The 24,750-nt window shown below is 32.2% G+C and overlaps 1 protein-coding gene across 1 annotated transcript; it reads left to right on the forward strand.

Moving 5' to 3' along the window:
• Window positions 1–2,282: 2,282 nt before the first annotated feature.
• LOC135961193 (uncharacterized) lies at window positions 2,283–24,111 on the forward strand. Its single transcript, XM_065512690.1, has 2 exons — window positions 2,283–2,941; window positions 24,048–24,111. The coding sequence occupies exons 1-2, from the start codon at window positions 2,283–2,285 to the stop codon at window positions 24,109–24,111; spliced, it is 723 nt and encodes a 240-aa protein (XP_065368762.1).
• The last annotated feature ends 639 nt before the right edge of the window (window positions 24,112–24,750 follow it).

The raw sequence follows: 24,750 nt of genomic DNA on the forward strand, positions 1-24,750 counted from the left end.
ATTACATGTGGCACGGGTTCATGTTATCCGATTTCACTTAAATTTTCCAATAGTTTGTTTTTAGCTTCTAACGAACAAAATAACACCCATCCAAGGCAAATCCATTTTTTAAATGGCAGGCCTAATGTATAAACATACATATGTATATAAAAGTAGGGTGTTTATAGTTTTTTTAAATTTTCGATTTGGAGCCGTAGTAGGTCTATTTCCAATTTAAGTTTCTCCATTTCCAAAGCATGCCTTTCTTTAAGAAACTCAATTTCGAGTTTTTGTCTCTCCACTTTGTAGCTGGCTACTTTTGCCCAACAGTCTTTTGTTGTTTCCTTCGCTTTCCTCTTCACTAAGCTACCATGTAAGGGCTTTTTTAACATTTGTGGGGTATACTTCGTCCAAGAAATGTCAACTAAAAAAAACATTTAAATTTTATTATAAAATACATATGTAGTATATAAATTCATCAATATACATATATAATCAAAGCACAAATTATATTCATAATGTATCAGTTTTGTAATTAAAGCGAACTGAAACATTGTAAACATTATGTTTATATTCTGATTTGTATTTATATAAACATAAAACTTACCATCTTCTTCTTTTATGTGTTCAGGAATTTTTTGGACCTCACCAAGTTCTTCTAGTTCGTCAATAATTTCAATATCTGTAAATTCTGAAAGGGTATAAATTTATTTTACCAATATTCATTTAATAAAAATTAAACTTACCATCATCATTTCCATCGCAGTCATATGTAGACGATTTTCCCAAAATTTGGGTTTTCTGGCAAATTTCCAAAACTTTCTCGTCTGTTTTTGTGGTTATTGAGTTTTGCTGAGGACCACCACCAGTTGCATATGTTTGGCGTTTGTCAAAGGCAAAATTTTGTTTTGCTGTTGCCTTGATGTTGCAGTACTTCGTTTTTAGTACTTTGTGGCTCCTGAAGGTGTGCGAAAATTTGCTGTTGAAATCACGTTCCACACTCTTCCAAGCATTCAGTTTCTCCTCAGAGCCAACTCTGTCCGTTTTTTTGCACTCTATTGTGGAGCTGTATTTTTTTACAGCATCCAGCAAAAACTCCACTTCCGATGCGGTGAAATTGGGGCTTCTTTTGTCCATTTTATTATTTTTAAGTTTATTATTAAATTTTTTCACTGTGAAAACGTATAAATTTTTGTTTTGATTGAACAGCTGTTTTATGCAAAATTATCAATAAGTTTTTGACATTTAGCAGTGCTACCATACTTATATCTTATTTAAATACGAAAAATTATATAGCACTGAAAAACTCAAACCGTATTTAAATACCATTTAAATTTAAGTAAAAATTAACTAAATACGTATTTAAATAAGAAGTCAAAAACTGGCTCTTAGTCTTATATGTTAAATGTTATTATTTACTAAACTCAAATTTTTTGATCTATTAACAACTATAATTAAATTAATTCGTTTAAATTAAAATGATAATCAAAATTTCAAACAATTTTCGAATGAATAAATAACAAAAAAGAACGAATTAGTTTAGTTAAGGTGTATATATTTATTTTTCGTAAGTAAACCTAAATATAATAAATATATAATAATAATTCAATATTATAAGAAAATTCAAATAAAATTGCAAATATTTTTATAGATTTTAAATGTGCGATTAAAATATTTAATATAATGTTTAAATATTAATATACTTACTTAATAATAATAAAATAACTAGTCTAAATGAATAAAGAAATAACTAAATAACTGAATAACAAAATAACTAAATAAATAACTAACTATATAATTAAATAACAAAATAACTAAATAAATAACTTAATAAATACGTAAAATAAATAAATAATTAACTAAATAAATAACTATATAACTAAATAAATTAATAAATACATAAATCAATAAATGCATAAATAAATAATTTATAACTCAAAATACATAAAACTAAATAAACAAACTCCCCCACAACTCTGTGGGGGAGCTCGGATATAAATGACAGGGGTGAGTGTTTACTTCAATACCTTCTATCTACTAACCTAAGTGTTTGCAATAGGGGTAATATACCAACGTTCTTCAATAGGATCAGGGAGCAGGTCATTGATATTACTTTGGTAGGGAACACTGACTCAGTTAGAATTCTTGATTGGAGAGTTTCACTCGAGTGCTCATTCTCCGATCACCACAGGATAGTGTTTACGATACAGCTTACACTGGATAGGGAAAAACCCTTTAGAAATCCTAGGAAAACCGACTGGGTCAAATTCTGTAATCTTAGTGACACCATACCACATCCAGCAATGGATAGATTAAATGGTACACGGGACTTGGACGACTCGGTGGATTTTCTATCCAGGTCATTAAGGGAAGCCTACTATGCTTCGTGTAGGGAGCGGCAGGGACCTAGGAAATTCCGGCAACCATGGTGGAATCCTAGACTAATGCAGCTAAGAAAGGAATGTAGAAAACTTTTTAATAAGGCGAAGAGGGACCAAGACTTGTTAAGCTGGGACGATTATCGTCAAAGCTTCAACACTTTCAAGAGGGAAACCAGACGGGCAAAGAGGGAATCTTGGGAGCGTTTCTGTGGGGAACTGGAGAATACCACGGAGGCATCGCGTCTACGAAAGGTACTATCCAAGGATCCTGGTACGCCTGGATTCCTGATGAAACCGGATGGTAACTTTACTGAAAGTAGTATCGAAACTTTGGAACTGCTAATGGAGACACACTTTCCGGGTTGCAGGGATGATGAAAATGAGGTATCCGCTTCGGAGCATCTTGCAGCTTCTCAAATCCACATAAGTGAATTAGTTAGATCCATTGTTAGCGTGGAGAAAATCTCGTGGGCGGTGTCATCTTTCAAGCCCTATAAATCACCAGGGCCAGATGGCATATTCCCAGCGTTACTCCAAAAATCGATTTCAACCATCATGCCATGGCTTATAATGATATTTAGGTACAGCCTGGAAACAGGATACATCCCTAAAGAATGGAGAGAGGTTACAGTGGTATTTATCCCCAAAGCGGGAAAGGTAAACCACAGTACCGCAAAGGACTATAGACCGATCAGTCTGTCATCGTTTTTATTGAAAACACTGGAAAGATTGGTCGATATCCACGTCAGGAACATCCTCTCCCCTGATAATTTCTGTAGGGCACAGCACGCATACCTTAAAGGCAGGTCGGTGGAGACAGCCTTGCATGACGTTGTCGGAACTATAGAGGGGACACTTGACAAGAAGGAATATGTTATGGCATCTTTCTTGGATATAGAGGGTGCGTTTAATAATGTGAACATATCCGCAATAGTTGATGCACTGGGTGACTTATGTGTTGATCAGCGGATAAGGAATTGGACAGAAAATATGCTTAGGAGCAGGGCCATTAACTCTAATATGGGTATTGGTAGGACAAGGAAAGTTGTGACAAGAGGCACACCACAAGGTGGGGTCATCTCTCCACTTCTGTGGAATCTTGTCGTAAATAAAATCCTTTTCAGGCTCAGTAGGATAGGTACCAAAGTAGTCGCATATGCTGACGACGTTGTGCTTCTTATTCAAGGGAAGTTTCTTCCCACAATAAGTGAACTCATGGAATCAGCGCTCAGCGTTCTGCTATCATGGGCCAAGGAAAACGGTTTGGGTGTTAACCCTGCCAAAACCGAACTGGTTCTTTTCACCAGGAGATATAAAACACCAGAATTTAAACCTCCACGACTGGATGGTACTTTTCTGAAGTTTTCAAGCGAAGCCAAATATCTTGGCGTAATTTTGGACTCTAAGCTCTCGTGGAAACGTAATGCTGAGAGTCGAATGAAGAAGGCATTATGTGCCTTCTATATATGCAAGAAAACCTTTGGGAAGAGATGGGGTCTTAAACCATACATTGTACACTGGATGTACACCGCGGTCATAAGACCTATTTTGACCTATGGGGCTCTTGTTTGGTGGAGAGTGGTGGACACTAAGACTCACCTCTCTATTCTAAACAAGGTACAAAGATTAGCATGTCTTGCAATTACTGGCTCTATGAATTCCACACCTCAGGCCAGTCTAGAGACGATGCTGAATATAACTCCCCTTGATATATATATCAAATGCATTTCTGCTAAGTCTGCTCTACGACTCAAACAGTCGAGCGGACTGAAGCACGATCGTATTGGTCATGGCACCATCCTACAAAAGATAGGCAGGCCAATCATAGGGAGGGAAACGGATTATATAATACCCACACCGAATTTTGATAGAACATTTAGGATCAGAATACCGACAAGGGATGATTGGGCCGCGAACTCTGTCCTAAGAGATGACGTGATCTCAATCTATACTGATGGTTCAAAGACAGAAAGAGGCACGGGCTCGGGAATCTTCTCAGATGAGCTGGACCTTTTGATGTCTCTTCGATTACCCGATACCTGCACGGTTTTCCAGGCAGAGATTTATGCTATTGATACAGCCGCGAGAAGAATCCATATCTACTTGGACAGCCTGGCATCAATCAAGGCTCTTAACTCCAACGTGATTAGGTCGAAATGTCTTCTCAATTGTATCAAATCACTGGCACAACTGACACAACATCACGTGGAGTTGATATGGGTTCCAGGACATGCGGGCATCCGGGGAAATGAAGTATCTGATGAGTGCGCAACCAACGGGTCGTCCCTGGACGTATCTCTTGCGCAAAGGGATATTCACACTCCCTTGGTGACAGTATCAAAATTGATAGATGAATGGGCTTTGAGCGAGACGGAACTCAGGTGGTCAAATATCATCACTTGTAGAATATCCAGAATGCTCTGGCCCAATCTGACAGAGGATAGAACTAAGACTCTTTTGTCTCTTAGTAGGAATTCGATTAGACTTCTCACGGGTATAATTACTGGGCACTGCATGATTGGACATATGTCTGAACGTATGGGTTACCCACGTTATGGCTATTGTAGAAGTTGTTTAGATGAAGAGGAGGAGGAATCGGTACAGCACCTTCTATGTGAATGCCCAGCCTTACAAGAGCATAGACTACTACATCTTGGTAGAGCTCTTTTCCATGATCTGGACTGTCTCAGGGATGTGTCACTAGTGAATATGATTGGGTTTATTAGAAGTACCGGCTGGTTCCCATAGGGACCACAGAAATCACATAATAGACGAAACTAGGGAGGGAAACTATTCTCACTTTATGTGTGACATTTTCAGCATAAGGGAATAGTACTTCTAAGGGTACCACAATGGGCCGCAAGGCCTCCGAGTGAACTCGCTAACTTGCGAGCAACCCACGTAACCTAACCTAACCTAAATAAACAAAATCTTAATAACTACGTTAGTAAATAATAATACCAATAAATAAAACTAAATCGCGAAATAAATTAACGAAATAAAACTAAATCTAAAACATTAATAAAATAATTAAAAACCATTAATAATATTATTAAACTACAGTGAGTGTCACTCAAAATCGTACAACATATTTTTTTTTTAAATATTATGAAATTATACAGGCAATAATAGGTGAATATATAAAAAATTAAAAGTCATTTTATTAATTGGAACAAAAAATATGTATTTCAACAAAAAAGTTAACAAAACCTCATTTCGTTAAAAAAATATTGATGAAAATTAAAGAACATCACAAAATTCATATTTCATATAAATTCGTAAAATTATATTAAATTATAATTAAAACTTTAAAAATGAAAAAAAATTTTAATATTAAATAATCCTAATACTTTGTAGGGTATCATTTGCTATTTTTTAGTGCCTTTACGATTTTAAATGAAGCGTTGATATTCTAAGCACTGACAGTCTTACCCAATTTTTTTATTTGTGGATAAGGGCAATTAAAATTATACCCAATTTTCTGATAGGTAATAGCACACACAATATAATAATAGCATTTTAAAATATTTCCAAAACATCATCTTTCTAAAACTAATGAATAAAATTTGGCTACGATGGTGTACGATTTTAAGTGACATTCACTGTATATTAATACAAATTATAAACAAAAATCATTAAAAATAACAGATTTTTAAAAAAACAAATTTCATAATATTTTTAAAACCATTATGTTATAATTTTTCTTAAATATGTATATTTAAATAACAAAATCATAAACTTATTAGTTAACTTATATACAAAATTTTCGTTTAAAAATAGTTAATTTTAATAAATTTGTAAAATGTTTTCATTATTATATTGTAATTTGGTTATCTATTATTATATTGTTCATATTATTTTATATGTTTTTTAATTGATAATTTTTGTTGGCATTTATTTTTTTTTGGTTTAAATAAATCAATGTTTATATTTAAGATTGATATCTGAAATTTATGTATATTATTTAACAATGCAAGGCTAATAGAAAAGAGGTAATGGTGTGAATCATGGTGAAATGGCAAGTTGGTATTACGGGTTCCTAGAATTTCAAATACGGGTGAACAGGAACCAAGGATGGCTGCAAAATGTCATACCAGGGGAGGGCAATCCGTGAAGGTACTAACATCTGTTCCTTCAAAGGCTTTAAAAGATCAGTCCAACGCATATATTGCATGTCATTGCTGTCATTTGTCCGTCCGATTAAAAGAATTTCAATTGCCCTAGTGTTCTCGTGAGTGTTAAGTGTTTTATTATTTTTTTTTATTCAATCTGGCACGAACAATTTAAATGTGACCAAACTGTTGTGGAAAGAACCTACCCAATCCGACAAGCTAGCGTCGAGCAACCACCAGCCATCTTCACATACAAAGTAAAGGTTTGTCACATAGGTTACCTAAAAAAAATTTAGGAAGATGTATAAGGAATTTATACTTTTGTAAAGGCATTTTCAAACATTTTAAATAAAAAATTTAAGTATTTTGTAAAGGGTTCCGATAACCCCGGTGGATAGATATTATGGTCAAAAACTAAAAAAAATATTTTTTTTAATTTTTAATTTTTTTACAACTAATGTCATGTCATCTTTTGGTGGAAAAATCAGCCAAAACGGCTTGGTCAGTTAAAACTGACGAATCTCCACTTATCTTCCGGTCATTAGGCTCACACTTTGCCACTTTTGCCTCATTTGATACATTCTCTGAGAATAAACTTAAGCCAACTAACTCATCCGAGAGGTAACAAAGATGGGATTTTATGGCATTTCTTCACTAACTTGAGGATCAAGTAGGATTGAAGATTTCTTAGAATTTTCCGTAGATTGCGTTTCTGCTATACGATTTTTTACTTTTTGATCGTCCATACAAATCGACCCGGCCTAATACAGACACATACTAGAGCCCTGCATGTGAAATAGCTCCCAAATGAAATAACTCCCAATGAAATAACTCCCTATGAAATAATTCCCATCAAAAATGAAATAATTCCCAAACTTGAAAAATGAAATAACTACCAAAGGGTAAAATGAAATTACTTCCAATAATCGGCGGTTTCAGAATTTTAAAAATATTAGTCCCAAAAAAGCGAAATAACTCCCAATGAAATAAATCCCAATAGAAATGAAATAATTCCCAATCTGAAGCAATTTATTTAGGTAATCTAAAATAAGGAACTTCAGAAGTGCAATTATTCTTCGCTTACCAAACATTTTTTGCTTTGCGGGCATATGGCGTAGCGCAAAGTTTTACTCCTCTGGGATGTGTCAAAAACTGGCTTCACTCAGAAAAGTATTTTGCATTGCCGGCCTTCGGCCGGGCGCTAAGGTTTTCTCCTCTGGGGTGTATCAAAACTACTTCGCTCTGAAAATTTGTTTGCATTGCCGCCCTTCGGCCGGACGCTAAGGTTTTCTCCTCCGGGGTGTATCAAAATCTGGCTTCGCTCAGAAAAGATTTATTTCATTGCAGAAAGGTTTTATAATATTTCAGAAAGCTGATTTTCATTTCACACCAGATTAAGAAATCGTTGCAACCTGACAAAGGCCGACGATGTAAAAAGAATCTTTTCTGAGCGAAGCCGGTTTTTAATACACCCCAGAGGAGAAAACCTTAGCGCCCGGCCGAAGGCCTGCAATGCAAAAAACTTTTCTGAGTGAAGCCAGTTTTTGATATTTATGGGTTCTGATTTTGCAAAGTAGAACCCAACAAAAATGAAATAACTCCCAAATCGGTGAAATAACTCCAAATTCCCAAAATAAAATGAAATAAAACCCAACAAAAAATTCATTGGGAGTTGTTTCATTGGGAGTTATTGCATTATGAAATAACTCCCAACAAAAAATTATGAAATAACTTCCTATTCGTTAGGAGTTGTTTCATAATGAAATAAGTCCTAAGTTGTATGAAAAATTTGTTGGGTGTTATTTCATCTTTTCGTGTGCAGTTATTTCATTTGGGAGTTATTTCACGGTACCTGAGTAATCCATTGCTTTGCAATCAACTCATTTTTTGTTTTGAATATTATTTACAAAGTGTACGTACCATAGAGAAAACACATAGAGCGGAAACTCTCCTATCAAAGACCTAACTCAGTTGTCAAAAACCTAAGTGGTGAGAATGTATTAGTAAAAAAAACTATCACCCCAATTCTAAATAACAATTCCCTGGGAGTTTATTCCCTTTTCCCTATTCCCTTATTCTAAACAAAATCTCCCCGGGAAATTTTTCTCTTTTCCCTTATTCTAACAGCCCAATTCTAAATATTAACAGGGAATAAAGTTCTTTGGGAATTAATATTTCCCTAGAATAAAATCCTCCTATTCTAAACAGTTTGGGAAGGGAATAAAAAGGGAGAGAGAATTCGAATTTTCGAAATCAGATGTTTTTCGTTAACTGTCTTGTTTTGTGTAAAACTTTGAAACACAGAAGTGCAGAATATATATTTTATTGAAATCAGTTCAGTTTTTTTAGGAGTTATAAGCGTTTATAGATGTTACTAACACATATGCAAAAACGTGCACATGTGAACCTTAAGCTAAAAAGTAAACAAAGCAATGCGTGTTTATACAATTTGTTGTTGTAAATAAATAAGAGACACAATTAAACAGTATTGATTTCGCTCTGTTTTAAGTGAGAGTTGTTATAGAAAACAAAGAAGAAGACTTTAGTAATTTAAAGACACAAAAACATATTTTGAAGGTGTTTTTTTATTTTCAAACTCCCATATGCATAAACAGTTTTTAAAATTGTCAAATTTTGTTTTATAAACCAAAATTTCCATTCAAAATTTGTTTTATAAACCTTTGACAAATTTGAAAACTGTTTATGCATGTGGGGGTAAATATGTAATTGTACCTACAGTCAGCGTCTAAAGAAAGTGTACAACTTGTTTTTACATTTAAAACATTTTATTTACATATTAAAAAACTATTTGTTCTCCAGTTCTAGTATATTTAACAAAACATTTAGTTGTTCTCTTGCAATATATAAACAAAAAACTAAACTAGTTCAACTGCAACAAAAACAGTAACAACAAAACCAAAAATACTCCATTTTTAACGCGTCAAAAGAAAGTGTACAGTTTAGGGAAATTAGAAGAAAAAACGTGTTTAGTATTTTATTTGACATCTTTTGGGTTTTAAAACAGTTTCAAGCCTCCTTGGCATTGTTTCTACCAATTTTGATGTCACCGATGTTGGGATGTTGAACCACTCTTCCTGCAGGATTTCGTGTAGGAAGTCATTGCTGGTAATATTTCATTTTCTGATCTGTCTGTCCAAATGCTACCACAGATGTTCAATGGGATTAATGTTCGGTGACTGTGGGGGTTGTTCCAGTTGTTTCGGTGTATGATACAACAACCATTCTTTAAGAGAAAGAAGAAGATCCAGGTTCGGTCTAGATTTAATTTTCTAATGATGGGTTCCATATTTTCTATAAGAATGTTTAGGTAATCGGTTTTGCTCATCAAACTATCAATAAATATGAGTTTTCCCATGCCACTTGCCGCCATACACCCCCACACCATCACCTAACCACCACCATGCTTTACGGTGGATAGTAAATTTTTTGGTCGAACTCTTGATTTTTTACTCCTTTTTTTACTTCCGAAAATCTCAAACTTGCTTTGGTCCGTAAACAGCACATTATTCCAAAACAATTTTCTTGGTTTTTATACCTGTTTGCGAATTCTCGAAGTCGCTCTTTATTTCGTTTGGAAATGTGGGGTTATTCTCTCGGAGCTCCACCATATAGAGCATTTGGGTGTAGCGCTCGGCGAACCGTACTGTTACTAACTCTCACTCCAGACGAATCTGTTAATTCTTCGCATAATTTTACTGCACTTACTGTGAATACTTTCTTCACTGCTTTCACAATCGATCGTATTTCAAGGTTGTTAAGGCATTTTGGTGTTCCGGCACGTTGCTGATCTTCTAAAATTCTAAATTTTTTTTGTTTGTCTATAATTTTTTTACAGTATTATGGCTTCTTCCTATTATAGAGGAGATTTCACGTGACGATTTGCCTTAATTTTTAAATTTTATGACTTACTTTCTTGTTTCAATTGCAGTTTGTTTTCACATTTTGGTTTTAAAGTTCTCGCGATCAAACAAGAAAAGCTACTATCTTAAAATCTCACGAGACTAGCAGCAAGATCCACAAAAAATTATAATGTAGGCAAAAATAAAGAATAACAATATATTTTTTATGTAGCTAGAAAAATCTTATTGCAATTCTAAATGTGTACACTTTTTTCTGACGCGTTAAAAATGGAGTATTTTTGGTTTTGTTGTTACTGTTTTTGTTGCAGTTGAAATAGTTTAGTTTTTTGTTTATATATTGCAAGAGAACAATTAAGTGTTTTGTTAAATATACTAGAACTGTTTTACATATTAAAAAAATTGTTTTTTAATATGTAAATAAAACGTTTTAAATGTAAAAACAAGTTGTACACTTTCTTTTGACGCTGACTGTACATAAGTAAATATGTAGTTATTTTATAATATGTGCAGAACTTCATATGACTCAATTACTTATCACTGCATGAAGTTTAATCATAAATGGGACGGGTCGGAAAAAATGGTGAGTCGCCTCCCATACAATAGTTATTTCTAAATATTTTGTGAACTATAATTGCAAGATTCTTCAAACTTAGTTTAAATGGCTCTTTTATAATTTTGCATGGCACACAATATACAAAGTATATAATTAATTTCGAATATCTGTACGGAATTAGATTAGACGACATATCACCAAAAATGGGAGGGGTCGGAAAAGGAAGTGAGTCACCTCACATACAAAGTAATAATTGCAAGGTTCTTCAAACTTTGTCCGCATAGCTCTCTTATCATTTTACACAGATTGGCTGAAAATGGTCGGGATTGCAAAAAAATTACGAGGTCCGACCAATAAATTTTGATAGAAGAGACAAAAAAAGAAACGTGTAGAAACGCGTTTTGAAAGTTTACATCTGAATTTCATTTGAGGGAGGGTTAAAGTTTCCCAACTCTGGCACATTCTTATTGTTAATGGTTATAAGCAGGGAAACCGGAAATATGCTCTAAAAAAAGCGTTTTAGGCGCTTTAAATATGCAGTAAAAACTTTAAAATATGATCTTCAAATTTAAAAAATATGCTCTTAAAAAAACAAACTTTTACATAATTTTTAACCAAAAAAAATTTACTTAAATTTTCAAATAAAAATCGTTGTCTATTGGATCTGAAAACATTTTTATACATAGAAAATGTTCTTTCGACATCAACTGATGTTACAGGAGCAAATTTAAAAGACAATATTTCTTTAACACTTAGAACGGTTAAGTTTGAATTAGAACTTAAATTTGATATTTAGATGGAGCTATTATTTAAATAGTGCTTATTTTATATTAAAACAAGTAAGAGAGCTATATTCGGCTGTGCCGGATCTTATATACCCTTCACCTAATTATACTTCAAAATAAAAAATTTTAATATTTTTAGGTGAACAAAAATTTTTTTTCAGTTTTTTAATTTTTTGGAAAAAAAATTTTTTTTTTTTAGGTGAACATTTTTTTCAGTTTTTTCATTTTTTGGATAAAAAAATTTTTCGAATTGTTATTTTAAATTATAAACAAAAAAATTTCTGTTTTTCAAATTTTTTTTTGGTGAAAAGCCATCTATTTTTCAATTTTGAATTTTAAACAAAGGAAGTAAAAACCTGTAACACAACAGCGAAAAATAAGTAAGACAAAATTTGTTTTTGATAAACTCAAAATATGCTATTAAACAGTACGCAAAATATGACATAAATATGCTCTTAAAACAAAAATATATGCAAAAATATGTATTTAAGGGTAAAATATGCAAAAATATGCACTAACAAATCGATGCCAAAATTCTTAAATAGTTCTGAAACGTGTAAATATCTTATCCATGTGCTCATTAGACTCACCAGAAAAAACATGCATTTGCATATTTTGGTTTCCCTGGTTATAAGAAACCATGTGATCATTACATTTTAGGTATAAAATGTATTCCGCAAAGTTATGTAAAATGTTACGGAGAATATTTTTGTAGAATATGTTAACCCTCTAAATCCTCAAGGCATGGGTCTTTTTGTCCTTCTTTTAAAAATGAGCAAAAAACAACCATCAATTTTTAAAAAAATATATTAAAAAATTTCTTGCCACAAAATAAATTGTTTAATTCTGCTTTTACACAGGGCAATTTTTCTTGCGCAAGTCTAGAGTTTATAGGAGAGAGAGGCAAGAAGAAAGAAGAGGGGTACACACTTGCTTGTACTGGCAAGTCTCTTCAATTCTCTTTTGTTTTCTCATTTTCAATATGGCGTCTATTAGGTTTTGACATACAAAATTGCTCACAGACTTGCTGTGTGTAAACAGACGAGCAAGTTTAAAAGTGAATCGACGAGACTTGCTTCAAGTAAACTTGCCCTGTGTAAAAGCAGACTAAGTCTGCTTTTACACAGGGCAATTTTTCTTGCGCAAGTCTAGAGTTTATAGGAGAGAGAGGCAAGAAGAAAGAAGAGGGGTACACACTTGCTTGTACTGGCAAGTCTCTTCAATTCTCTTTTGTTTTCTCATTTTCAATATGGCGTCTATTAGGTTTTGATATACAAAATTGCTCACAGACTTGCTGTGTGTAAACAGACGAGCAAGTTTAAAAGGGAATCGACGAGACTTGCTTCAAGTAAACTTGCCCTGTGTAAAAGCAGACTAAGTACATAAACATAAACAGCTGTTGTCGGTGACTAAGCCGGCAAATTTTTCTGACGGCGGTTATTTTAAATACGTTTGGTGGCTGCCAGTCAGCTAAAGTATACAAACAACATTTTCTTACTTGTTTTATATGTCTCAATGCGGCTACTTCTAAATATTATCACCGCTTCGATGAAGAGTTTTTCCCTTTCGACTTAGATTTACACTGTTTAGTTATGACAAAACAATAAACACAGTATAAAAGGTCTTATTATTTTATGACTTTTTTCTTTGAAACACAATAATTTTTTAAAACTATTGTAAAACTTTAGTACTTTATGACAATATGACTTGATAGGACACCGTGTGAATACCCCAATTATTTTACATAATAATGATCTTACACTTAAATCACAAAAAATACACAGTTCCACAAGAATTAGATGCTCTCAAATCAAAGATGGTATCAAAGAATTGCATTCTAATTAACCCTCCGTTATATATATTAGAGTGACAGCCGATTTTTTTTTTTTAGATTTCAAAGAGTGCCGGGTGGAATATTGTGACACTAGTCCTAAATGTTAAGTACTGAAAATTTGAGCCAAAACGGGCAACGATTTCTGGACGCGCATCGAGGTCAAAGTTCAGATATATGCAAAATTTTACTGTTAATATGGAATAAATAGGTGAAACTCGTTAACTTTCTGCATTGTTTTCTAGAAATATGCAGATTTATTTATATTAATGAATATTACATTAAAAAAAAAATTTTGGAAATTAACCCTGTATCTCCTTTGGTTCAAAATGACCCAAAAACTGTATTATCGCCAAAATTAGAGAAAAATGCAAATTTTTCAGTTTTTGAAAAATTTTTGCTACTAAATAAATACTTTTGCAATTGAATGCAAAAGAATCGAAATATGTACGTAATTGTCGTTGTAAGGAGATCTAAATGACATAATTTGATTAAAAAATGTTAAAGTTATTATAAATTCGCCAGACCTTTAACGTGTTTCAGGCCACTTGAACAAAAAATTTAGGAAAAAAATTATGATATTTCGAGAAAAATTAAAATAAAAGCTCATTTTTACTTAAAATATGTCCCTATTTACTTGTATATGAGTTTTAGTCTTCGTAGGATACCGTTAACTTATTCGCAGGTATGGCCAAAAAAAATATTTTTTTTAACGGCTGTTTAAAAACTCATTTTCAAATTTTTAAAAATTTTGTTAAACAAATTTCAGATTTTTTCGATCATCACATTGGGGTTTATTGACATCAAAATAGGGAATAAAAATATGAAAAAATTATGTCAATACCTCTTACAGTTTTTCCGTACCTGCGATTTAAATTTTGCGATTTTCAAGAAAAACTAATTTTTTGTCCATATTTAGGCGAATGAGCCCAATTTCCTTACTGTTATAAATTTTAAATAAAACTTATCCATAGTATTATAATCCTGGTAATTTCAAATATGGTCTGAAAGTTTTACTAAAATCGGAAAACGTTAACCTTTAAATCGTGAAGGTCAAAGGTCAAATTTTTCAATATTTGGAATTTCTAAAGAAAAGATAGCGAAATGTTATATATTTTTGGGCCCATTTTCATGAAACTTGAGGAAAAGTTGCATTAAAATCGGCCCAAAAATATATAACATTTCGCTATCTTTTCATTAGAAATTACAAATATTGAAAAATTTGACCTTTGACCTTCTCGATTTAAAGGTTAACGTTTTCCGATTTTAGTAAAACTTTCAGACCATATTTGAAATTACCAGGATTATAATACTATGGATAAGTTTTATTTAAAATTTATAACAGTAAGGAAATTGGGCTCATTCGCCTAAATATGGACAAAAAATTAGTTTTTCTTGAAAATCGCAAAATTTAAATAGCAGGTACGGAAAAACTGTAAGAGGTATTGACATAATTTTTTCATATTTTTATTCCCTATTTTGATGTCAATAAACCCCAATGTGATGATCGAAAAAATCTGAAATTTGTTTAACAAAATTTTTAAAAATTTGAAAATGGAGTTTTGAAACAGCCGTTAAAAAAAATATTTTTTTTGGTCATACCTGCGAATAAGTTAACGGTATCCTACGAAGACAAAAACTCATATACAAGTAAATATGGACATATGTTAAGTAAAAATGGGCTTTTATTTTAATTTTTCTCGAAATATCTTAATTTTGTTCCTAAATTTTTTGTTCAAGTGGCCTGAAACACGTTAATGGTCTGCCGAATTTGTAATAACTTTAAAATTTTTTAATCAAAATTTGTCATTTATATCTCATTACAACGACAATTACGTACATATTTCGATTCTTTTGCATTAAATTGCAAAAGTATTTATTTAGTAGCAAAATTTTTTCAAAAACTGAAAAATTTACATTTTTCTCTAATTGTGGCGATAATACAGTTTTTGGGTCATTTTGAACCAAAGGAGATACAGGGTTAATTTCCAAAAATTTTTTTTAATGTAATATTCATTAATATAAATAAATCTACATATTTCTAGAAAACAATGCAGAAAGTTAACGAGTTTCACCTATTTATTCCATATTAACCGTAAAATTTTGCATATATCTGAACTTTGACCTCGATGCGCGTCCAGAAATCGTTGCCCGATTTGGCTCAAATTTTCAGCACTTAACATTTAGGCCTAGTGTCACAATATTCCACCCGGCATTCTTCAAAATTTTAACAAAAATTTTTTTCCATACAACTGATTGTCACTCTAATATATATGTTCCCGTTGATCCTATATGGAGCATAGGGCCTCCGTTAGTTGCAATCATTTTCAATCGAGACTAGTCGCAATGTATCAATTTGATATCAATAAAAGAATGGCGCTTTTGAAAATAATCTCTTCACTTTTTATTTCGAAAACATAAAACGATATTAAATTCAATGTATATACAAGAGTAATAAAAATAAAATTGCAGTATAACGGCCATTTTCACAATGTACGATTATTTCATTTTAACCGGGAAATTAACTAACTGTCGGTTTGTTTAACGGGGACCATTTAACCAACGGTTACCGATTTACGTTTCACCATCATTTGATTACTTAACCAAAGCATTCAGTAGAAAGTATGGCAATAATGCATACATTTGTTTACGAAAAATAGTGTAATGAAAGATTGAAATATAAAAAATTGTCTAAAAGACGGTATAAAAGATAATAATTTGTGTTTTCTTAGTGGTATAATAAAAAAACGTATAAAACTCAAAAATATTAAGGTACCTAACTGTAAAATTTACAGAACAAACTGAACAACAATTACTGAAAACCAACAAGGAAAAGTGCACATTTCTTGTTTGGTTTGTAATTGCAATATCCGGGTGGTATATGGATCACCCCGTGCAAAATTTACTTTTCTTCGCTTTACACTTTTAAAAATTATAAATATTACAAAAATATAAATGTTTTTCCATGTTCTTTTATTATATTTCTTACAATTAAGATGCTAACCGGCGAAATTTGTTCGGTTATATTTAACAGCAACTTTGTTGTTAAATAGTGTCAATTAAGAATTAATCGTACATTGTGAAATTCAAATTAGCCTAACTTGCGGTTAAAGTTCACGTTAACTTTTAATCGTACATTGTGAGAATGGCCGTAAATATAATTTTATCAAAAAATACTTATATAATGCTATACTCATAGAGAAACATAGAGCGGAAACTAGAAAAAAACTCAAACAAAAAAACTTACTCAAAATAATCACGAGTGTTGTTTTTGTTTTCACATAGTTTTTTCTACTAATACATTCTCACCACTTAGGTTTCTGACAACTGAGTTAGGTCTTTGACAGCAGAGTTTCCGCTCTATGGCTATACTCTTTACATTCATTTATTTTACCTTATTTGAGTTTTTTGTCAAATATGTACATTTTTGTTTTGAATAAATTATTATATTCATTCAAAAAACAATGAGTGAGTCAAAAACAGTACTTTAAAAAAATTATTGTGCTGTTTTGTCTATAGCGAACGAGAATTTATGTCTAAGGGACACTCTAATGTATGTATTAGAGCCCTGCATGAGCGACTTAAATAATATTTTAAAACTTTTATGTGCTGTTTTTCTATAGCGAACGAGTACTTTGAGTGGAAGTTTTACATGTATTTTGTTTTTGTTACAATAACAAAACACATGTTTTAAAATATTATTTAAGTCGCTCATGCAGTGCTCTAATACATACATTAGAGTGTCCCTTAGACATAAATTTTTTGAAATGTTGAAACGGTACCCGCTGAAAACTTTCGTAATAACCTAAAATACCACCAAAAAAATGTTTAGCTTGTATCAAGAAGGGCAACCCGTGCCGACTTTCGATTTAGTTTTGAGGTGCATTTACAAGGGGGAAAATGCATTTTTTCAGTTTTTTAAAATTTTTGGCATTAAATAATTACTTTTGCAATTTAATCTAAAAGAATCGAAATGTGTACGTAATTGTCGTTCTAATAAGATATAAAAAACAAAAATTGGTTAATGTTAAAGTTATTAAAAAATCGCCAGACCATTAATGTGTCTCAGGCCACTAGAACAAGAAATGTAGGAACAAAATTAACATATTTTGAGAAATATTAAAACAAAAGTTTATTCTTACTTAAAATATATCCATGTTTACTTATATGTATATGAGTTTTAATTTAAAATTTTTAAAAATTTTGTTGAACAAATTTCAGAATTTTTTGATCATCATATGGGGATTTATTTACAACATAATAGGGAATAAAAAAGTGAAAAAAGAATGTCAATACCACCTATATTTTTTCCGTACCTGCGATATAAATTTTGTGATTTGTGAATTTAATTCTAAGGGACACTCTAATGTATAATTATAAAACAGGTATAATAGTTTTATCATAATCGGAAGAATCAGAACTAGAATTTGCGTAAATATAAATAATATTCAATAAATAATATTTGTGTAATTTTTTAATGATAATCTAATATTCAATAACGCATTAAAAATTTTTTAACTTTACAATTTTTATTGTACTAAAATGTCGTTCAGCCTCTGCATTACATAAAGGAAGTACTAAAAAGTTAAATACAAGATTAACCATGTCAGAAAATGGACATTGTTGGTTCTATATTTGTCCATTTGTAGTTTAAAATATTCTGCCCCTGAGCCTTAATTTTCGCAATTTCATTAGCAGTTTAATATTTCACTATCAATATGACATAATATATTTTTTTGGTTTTACTATTTTAAGTGTATTTTTTTTTTCTTCCATTACCCCTCTTGGGAGCATTTGGCTTCCACAAAGCATCTCCATCTTATACGATTTGTTTTGCAGTTGTTTTTCGCTTATTTCCCATGTGAGATTGCACTCCTTGTTATTGGAGTATAGTTCGTCTTCATGTACGGTGTTGCCATTAGAACCAGACTGTTGTTATTTTTGTATCACTTTCGTTAAACGGTTGTTGTTCCTGCTAAAGCTACGTTTCCACATACACCGTAATCGACACCGAAAATGAAATTCCATACATTTGCACCGAAAAAAAGTTCGTTTTAGAAAATTTGTTCGGTGCAGAAAAAATGAACACATCCGTGTACGATTTGATAGTGTATCAACCCCGTATGTGTACAAATCGTACACGAATGGTGTCAATTTGACAACGAAGAAATGACTCCATACCCTTGCAGATTTGATACCATCTGTTGACGATTTGTCACCATCCCGTTGTCGATTTGATACCTTCTGTTGTCCATTTAACACCATCCGTTTTTGATTTGGAATCCAAATTTACCATAATATTTATGGCGATTAAAATAAAACATAAAATACCTTATTTTTCATTTATTTAAAATACAAAACATGTTATAATACTCGAATATAAAAAATTGTCAATAGTTATTGTTTCCATCTACTGTTGTACTTACATATAGTCCTTTATACTCATTGATCTCATTAGTTTTTATTTCTTTTGTTCACAAACCCTAATTTATTTAGCACTTATTTAATAATTTGTACTTTTGCGTTCTAAATAACATAACTGAGTGATAAATGTCATTACGTTCGTCGTAATGAATAGCGACTGGCTTGTTATTGACAGTGAAATGAGACATCGCACGGTGGCTCATACCTCAATTACATCGGACTCCGATTTCAAAAATTTTAATGCCATTCAGTAGTAAACGCAATGAAATTGAGTTAAAGTCAACTATTTTATGTCATTTTATAAAAAATGTGATTTTTGTAAATTTGATCAGAAGTAAATTATCATTACTCGCAAACTATTATCTATAAATGGATGATTTTTTTTTTGTTATGTTGGTAGGATAATAGTCTTTAAGAACTGGTATGATTTGTCACTGTACCGTTTATACCTGATGCAGTGTTGCCAATTCATGGTGAACAAAAAGGGCTAAATACTTAGAAAAAAAAGGCTAAAAAAGGGCTAAAAAAGGCTAAAAAAGGGCTAAAATTTTTAATTAAAAAAATACATACATTTGACACAAAAACAACTTAGAATGTTGGCTATGCCGAATAGACAAACAAAAATGTATGAATATAACACACGTTCAAATGCAAGAAAATAAGAATATTTATTCCTGTATGTTGATCCTTAACTTTAAAATAACTTAATATGGGGCCACACGTATATCATATGCCGATGTTTTTAAAGCCTCGTATTTATCACCTGGCTTGCAAAATGCTCCTATGCAAATTTATTAATATGACAAATTATGTATAAAGTAATCCTTTGTGATAACTTCGATGGAGAATATTTTGATAAGTGAATATATGGCAAATATGCCTCTCATGTAATGCAGAAAAAAAATATTCTAAAAATTATACACGTCGCCGGAGAGAATTGATTTTCATTGGCAAAAACATAAATTTTGCCATTAGTTAGTAAACATATCAAAACTAAGGTAGCAAAAATATGTAAACATAAATATTTAATTTAAATTTGGAAAAAGTTAATTTTCTATATTTGATCAGATAAAAATGATCATACCTAAATTATTATCGATAATGAACTGAATTTTTCTTTCTAAATTGGTTGGATTGTAGTCTTTGAAAACGGTATACTACATGTCATGTGTTATAAAATATTTGTTAAAGTACTATATTTACGTCAATACATCGCCCAGATAAAGTTAAAAATATTCTCTTTAACCCTATATATGATTTTATAAACGCCCGGACTCGCGCGTAAAACAACATACATATTTATTAACAATTTTTATTTAAATAACGTACATTTTCTCTATATTAGTTATGGCATGTTTTTAATGTATGGAAGGTCCAACCATTTGTATGTGCTTAAATTGTTTACTGGTTCAACATTTTTAGTTAATTTTTGACATAATATCCCCGCCAATTTTTTTGAACTGATTTTACTAATTTTCAACAGCAAAAATTTCAGATCATTAGAGTAAATATATAATTTTCATTAGAGTAAATATATATGGCTAAATGAAAATAAAAAAGGCTAGAAAAAAGGCTAAAGGCTAAATTAATTTTTTTGTGGCTAAACAAGATTGAAAAGGGCTAAATTTAGCCCAAAAAGGGCTAAATTGGCAACACTGACCTGATGTGTTATTAATTTTTTTCTCAGGTGCTATATTTTAGTTAAATTTGAATTTCAGTGGAATAAAAGTGCTTAGGGTCAAAAGGGGTTAAACAAATTTTACTTGTTGACCTGTTTTGACCTGTTTGTTGAACACTTTTTTCATTTGAATGAAATTACACCCAAATTTTTTTTCTATTTTTATTTTACCTGTTCATATGACTGGCGCAAAGTACAAGTCGCAATTTTGAAGATATTGCGAGGACGAAGCCTATTGAAAATTACTGAAATCGGTCCATTATTTCACCTAGCATCCATACAAATGTTCTCCCGATATTATACTTTATCGGTCGTAAATTGTTAATTTATATATGTATCTACACAAATTTTGCTCCAAATAAGTTTAATATAAACTGAATTAATGTCACCTAATTTTATGATGATCGGTCCATAATTAGTCTTAGCTCCCATATAAGCCCGCTTCCTAAAATCACTTTAACGAGCATAAATCTCTTAAATCATTCACGAAAATAAATTATAGTGTAGGATATTACATGGTCGAGCTTGGCCGAACATACTTCCTTACTTGTTTTTATCTGCTGATAACTTTTTTAATAAGTACAGCTGATTCAAAAAACAAAACAAAAAATGTGTTTTCATACTAAATGCTATACAAAAATTAAAAGTTCAACTTTAACCTTAAATTGCTCAACAACTGCTGATTTTAATGAAATTAAAACTGGATAAAAATTCAAGAAGTTAACTGTCCATCAAAAAAATTTCTAAAATATCTCTATCGGTTCAAAAGTTACAGAGTTTTGGCCGATGAAACACGATAAAGAGCCACTGTGCGTCGTATAATTTGACAACATTGTGTTGTCAATTCATCCCCGTTTGTTCACAAATTGTAAACGTACGGTGTCGAAACAAAAAGTGACACCGTATGGTGTCAAAATGACACCAACCGTTGTCGATTTTGCAACGTCGTATTTCCATCAGTGTATAGAGTGGAATAGATTTTGAAAATGTTCGAATCGTGAAAGGCGTTATGTTTTCTTTTAATTTTTTACACTAAAGAAAATATTCTCCTACTCAAATCATCTCGAAAAAAGTTTCAAGGGTTTTCAGTCGTGGTAGTCATTCCCGTGGAATTGTCCGTATGGTAATCTTTGTCGCAATTGCTCAATTAGTTTAATTTGCCGTATTATTTTTTCATAATCTTCACTAATTAATACGTACTTTATTTTATCTCTCATTCTTCAAACTTGTATAAAAAATGTGGCGAAAACATTAAACAATTTTCATAATTTTAGTACTTTGTGCAATAGTGGTTTCAAAAAAAGATGGTACGCCATTAAACCAAAATGGGTTTTAACTAGAAGCATAGATCCATAATACGTTTAACGGCTATTGACAGGCATCGAGAATCACAAGCCTTCAAGAGTTTGTGGGGCTCTTGTCAATTATATAACGATGAATATAATGTGTAATAACAAATGCTGTGTAATAAAATGCTAGACATTTTATCTTTCAGATATAAAATACTCTATATCACTTTGAAGCTCTTGATATTGGCAATTGTTATTTGGTCTTTTAATACCGCACAATTCTTGAGTATGTTGAAAAGCTAAATGAAAAACAGTAATGAATTAAAATGACTCACAAATATAAATTTAAACTAATGTCATTAAGATATCAATTTTTTTTCTCTCCGGTATGGTAATTTCAAAATTCAAGATATATGGGAAGGACACGAATCCTTGGAATTTATATGTCCAAATTTTAGGTTTGATTATATTGTATCAATTAAAATATATTTGCCAAATTTCATTACTTTACGATAACACCTTCTATTTTTGGCCACTCTATATGAAACCATGACACTGTGTGGCGGCCTGAGACGAATAGCTTCCTTCACCTACAAAAAATTCCAAGTATGGCTTAGCTAGTTCGCTTATTTTCGAGTAATAGTCATCCCTGAAATACTCGTGTCTGGTAGCCAAGTCCGAAGCTACATCCAGTGATCCTAACCTAGTATCATGATCCTCGAACTACATACATATACATATGTATGAGTAGCACTTCATCAGGATTCGCATTTTATTCCACCAAGTGTTTTCAGCTCCTTACGGCTGCAGCAAAAAACCCCAATAATGGAGCACTTCAAAAAAAAACATAAACAATATTTGCAAAACATTTATCTAAACAAAAAATATTTATTTATGTACTCAAATACTTGAAGTTGATGTCTCCATTGTAATATTACTACTTTTTACAGACTTAACACAATTTTCAATTTTAACCACAGCTCGCAAAATTTGTAAAAATTATTTGACTTTGACCGCTCACTGCCAATAAAGTAAGTTACTTGCAACTTTTTAGCAGTTAGTGATGTAGAATTTAATGCAATTTAACCCAATACCAAACATGACTATGACAGATAAAGTTCAGCTTTTGAATTAATCGCCACTTTTAGGACATTTCAACCCTCTGTGCACTGGTGGGGAAACAGAAAATACAGAAGGGTGCGTGTTCAATTCACGTTTTCAGAAGGATCATCTCTTCAGAAGGATGCATGATCACGTCGAAGTCACTAATATGTTAATACATTTTTTTTATAACGTTTATTTATCTATCGATTCTGCCTTACTTAGGCCTGACAAGTAATATAATCTTAAAACTAAATGCTCTCTAACGGGAGCGTTGAGGAACATATGAGCACATCTTATCGGGGTGGTAGATCGGTTCTACGACACCTTGATCGTGTTTGGGTCTGTGTGAGAAGTCTTGCAATCGGGTTCGGGTGGTTTCGTAATCCTTAACTAACAGTACTTGTAGGTCACTATGAATGTTTTCATTTCTTATGTACCATGGTGCACCCGTCATTGCCCTAAGAATTTTCCATTGGACCCTCTGTATAAGCTCAATACTGGAATTACTGGCCGTTCCCCACAATTGGATTCCATATGTACAGGATGACTTTATAGTCAATAGGGTGGTTTCGTAAATTCATGATGTATTTCTCACAGACATTCTTGAAATCATCCTTAACTAACAGTACTAGTAGGTCTCTATGAATGTTTTCATTTCTTATGTACCATGGTGCACCCGTCATTGTCCTAAGAATTTTCCATTGGACCCTCTGTATAAGCTCAATACTGGAATTACTGGCCGTTCCCCACAATTGGATTCCATATGTACAGGATGAATTTATAGTCAACGCTTAATTTTGATTGGTCATTGATTAACCTGTGAAGACTAGAGGCTCTTAACTTCATGTGAAGTCTCTTGGCTTCTATGTGACGACGCCAAGTAAGTCATCCATCCAAGTGAATACCAAGGTATGTAACAGTATCTGTCTGTGGAAGGTTTATGTTATTTAGTGTTATAGGTGGACAGTCACCCCTTCTGAGAGTAAATTTGATGTGTTTACTTTTGAATTCAATTACTCGTATTCTCCAGTTATTCAACCATATCTCCACGAGTCTCAGATAATTGGACAAATTCCGAAGAAGCTACCTGCTAATCTGCATGGGAGGTAAGTATTGCCGTATCATCAGCGAATGTCGATATGGTAAGTATGTCACACACAGGCAAATCAGATGTATATATCAAATAAAGTGTTGGTCCGAGAACACTACCCTGTGGAACACCAGCCTTAATTTAATAATTTCCTGTTACATAATCGCAATATTTCACTCTAAAAACTCGGTCTAATATGTATGACTCCAGCAATCCATGCGTACTTGGTGGCAGTAGACACTTAATTTTGTGAATTAACCCCTTATGCCATACCTTGTCGAAGGCCTGGGCGATGTCCAAAAGGATAACACAGTAGTATTTTGTATTTCTTATCTCTCCAGTCAGTCGATTACTTGTTCAATAGTTCCATATTTTTCACGGAAACAAAATTGATGAACTGGGATAATATTTTGGTTATTTAAGTATGGCATAATTTTACATTGCAATATTTTCTCAAATAACTTTGATATGCAGTGCAGAAGACTTATAGGTCTGTATGAAGACGCCATTCTTAAATCATTACCTGGCTTAGGTACCATTATGCAACTTTCCAATTTGTTGGGAAAACGCCTAGTCTAATTATCGCAGAAAACAGTACAGTTAGCACGATTATAGCTACACAGACAAAACAGATTCGTAATAG

The sequence above is a fragment of the Calliphora vicina genome, chromosome 5 (genome assembly GCF_958450345.1).
Source record: "Calliphora vicina chromosome 5, idCalVici1.1, whole genome shotgun sequence".
Classification (NCBI taxonomy): domain Eukaryota; kingdom Metazoa; phylum Arthropoda; class Insecta; order Diptera; family Calliphoridae; genus Calliphora; species Calliphora vicina.

Coding starts and splice junctions, on each gene's coding strand:
- LOC135961193 (XM_065512690.1), top strand. CDS start 2,283: ATGGATAGATTAAATGGTACACGGGACTTGGACGACTCGGTGGATTTT. Junction 2,942..24,047: donor TGGCTTATAATGATATTTAG/GTACAGCCTGGA, acceptor CGTATTCTCCAG/TTATTCAACCATATCTCCAC.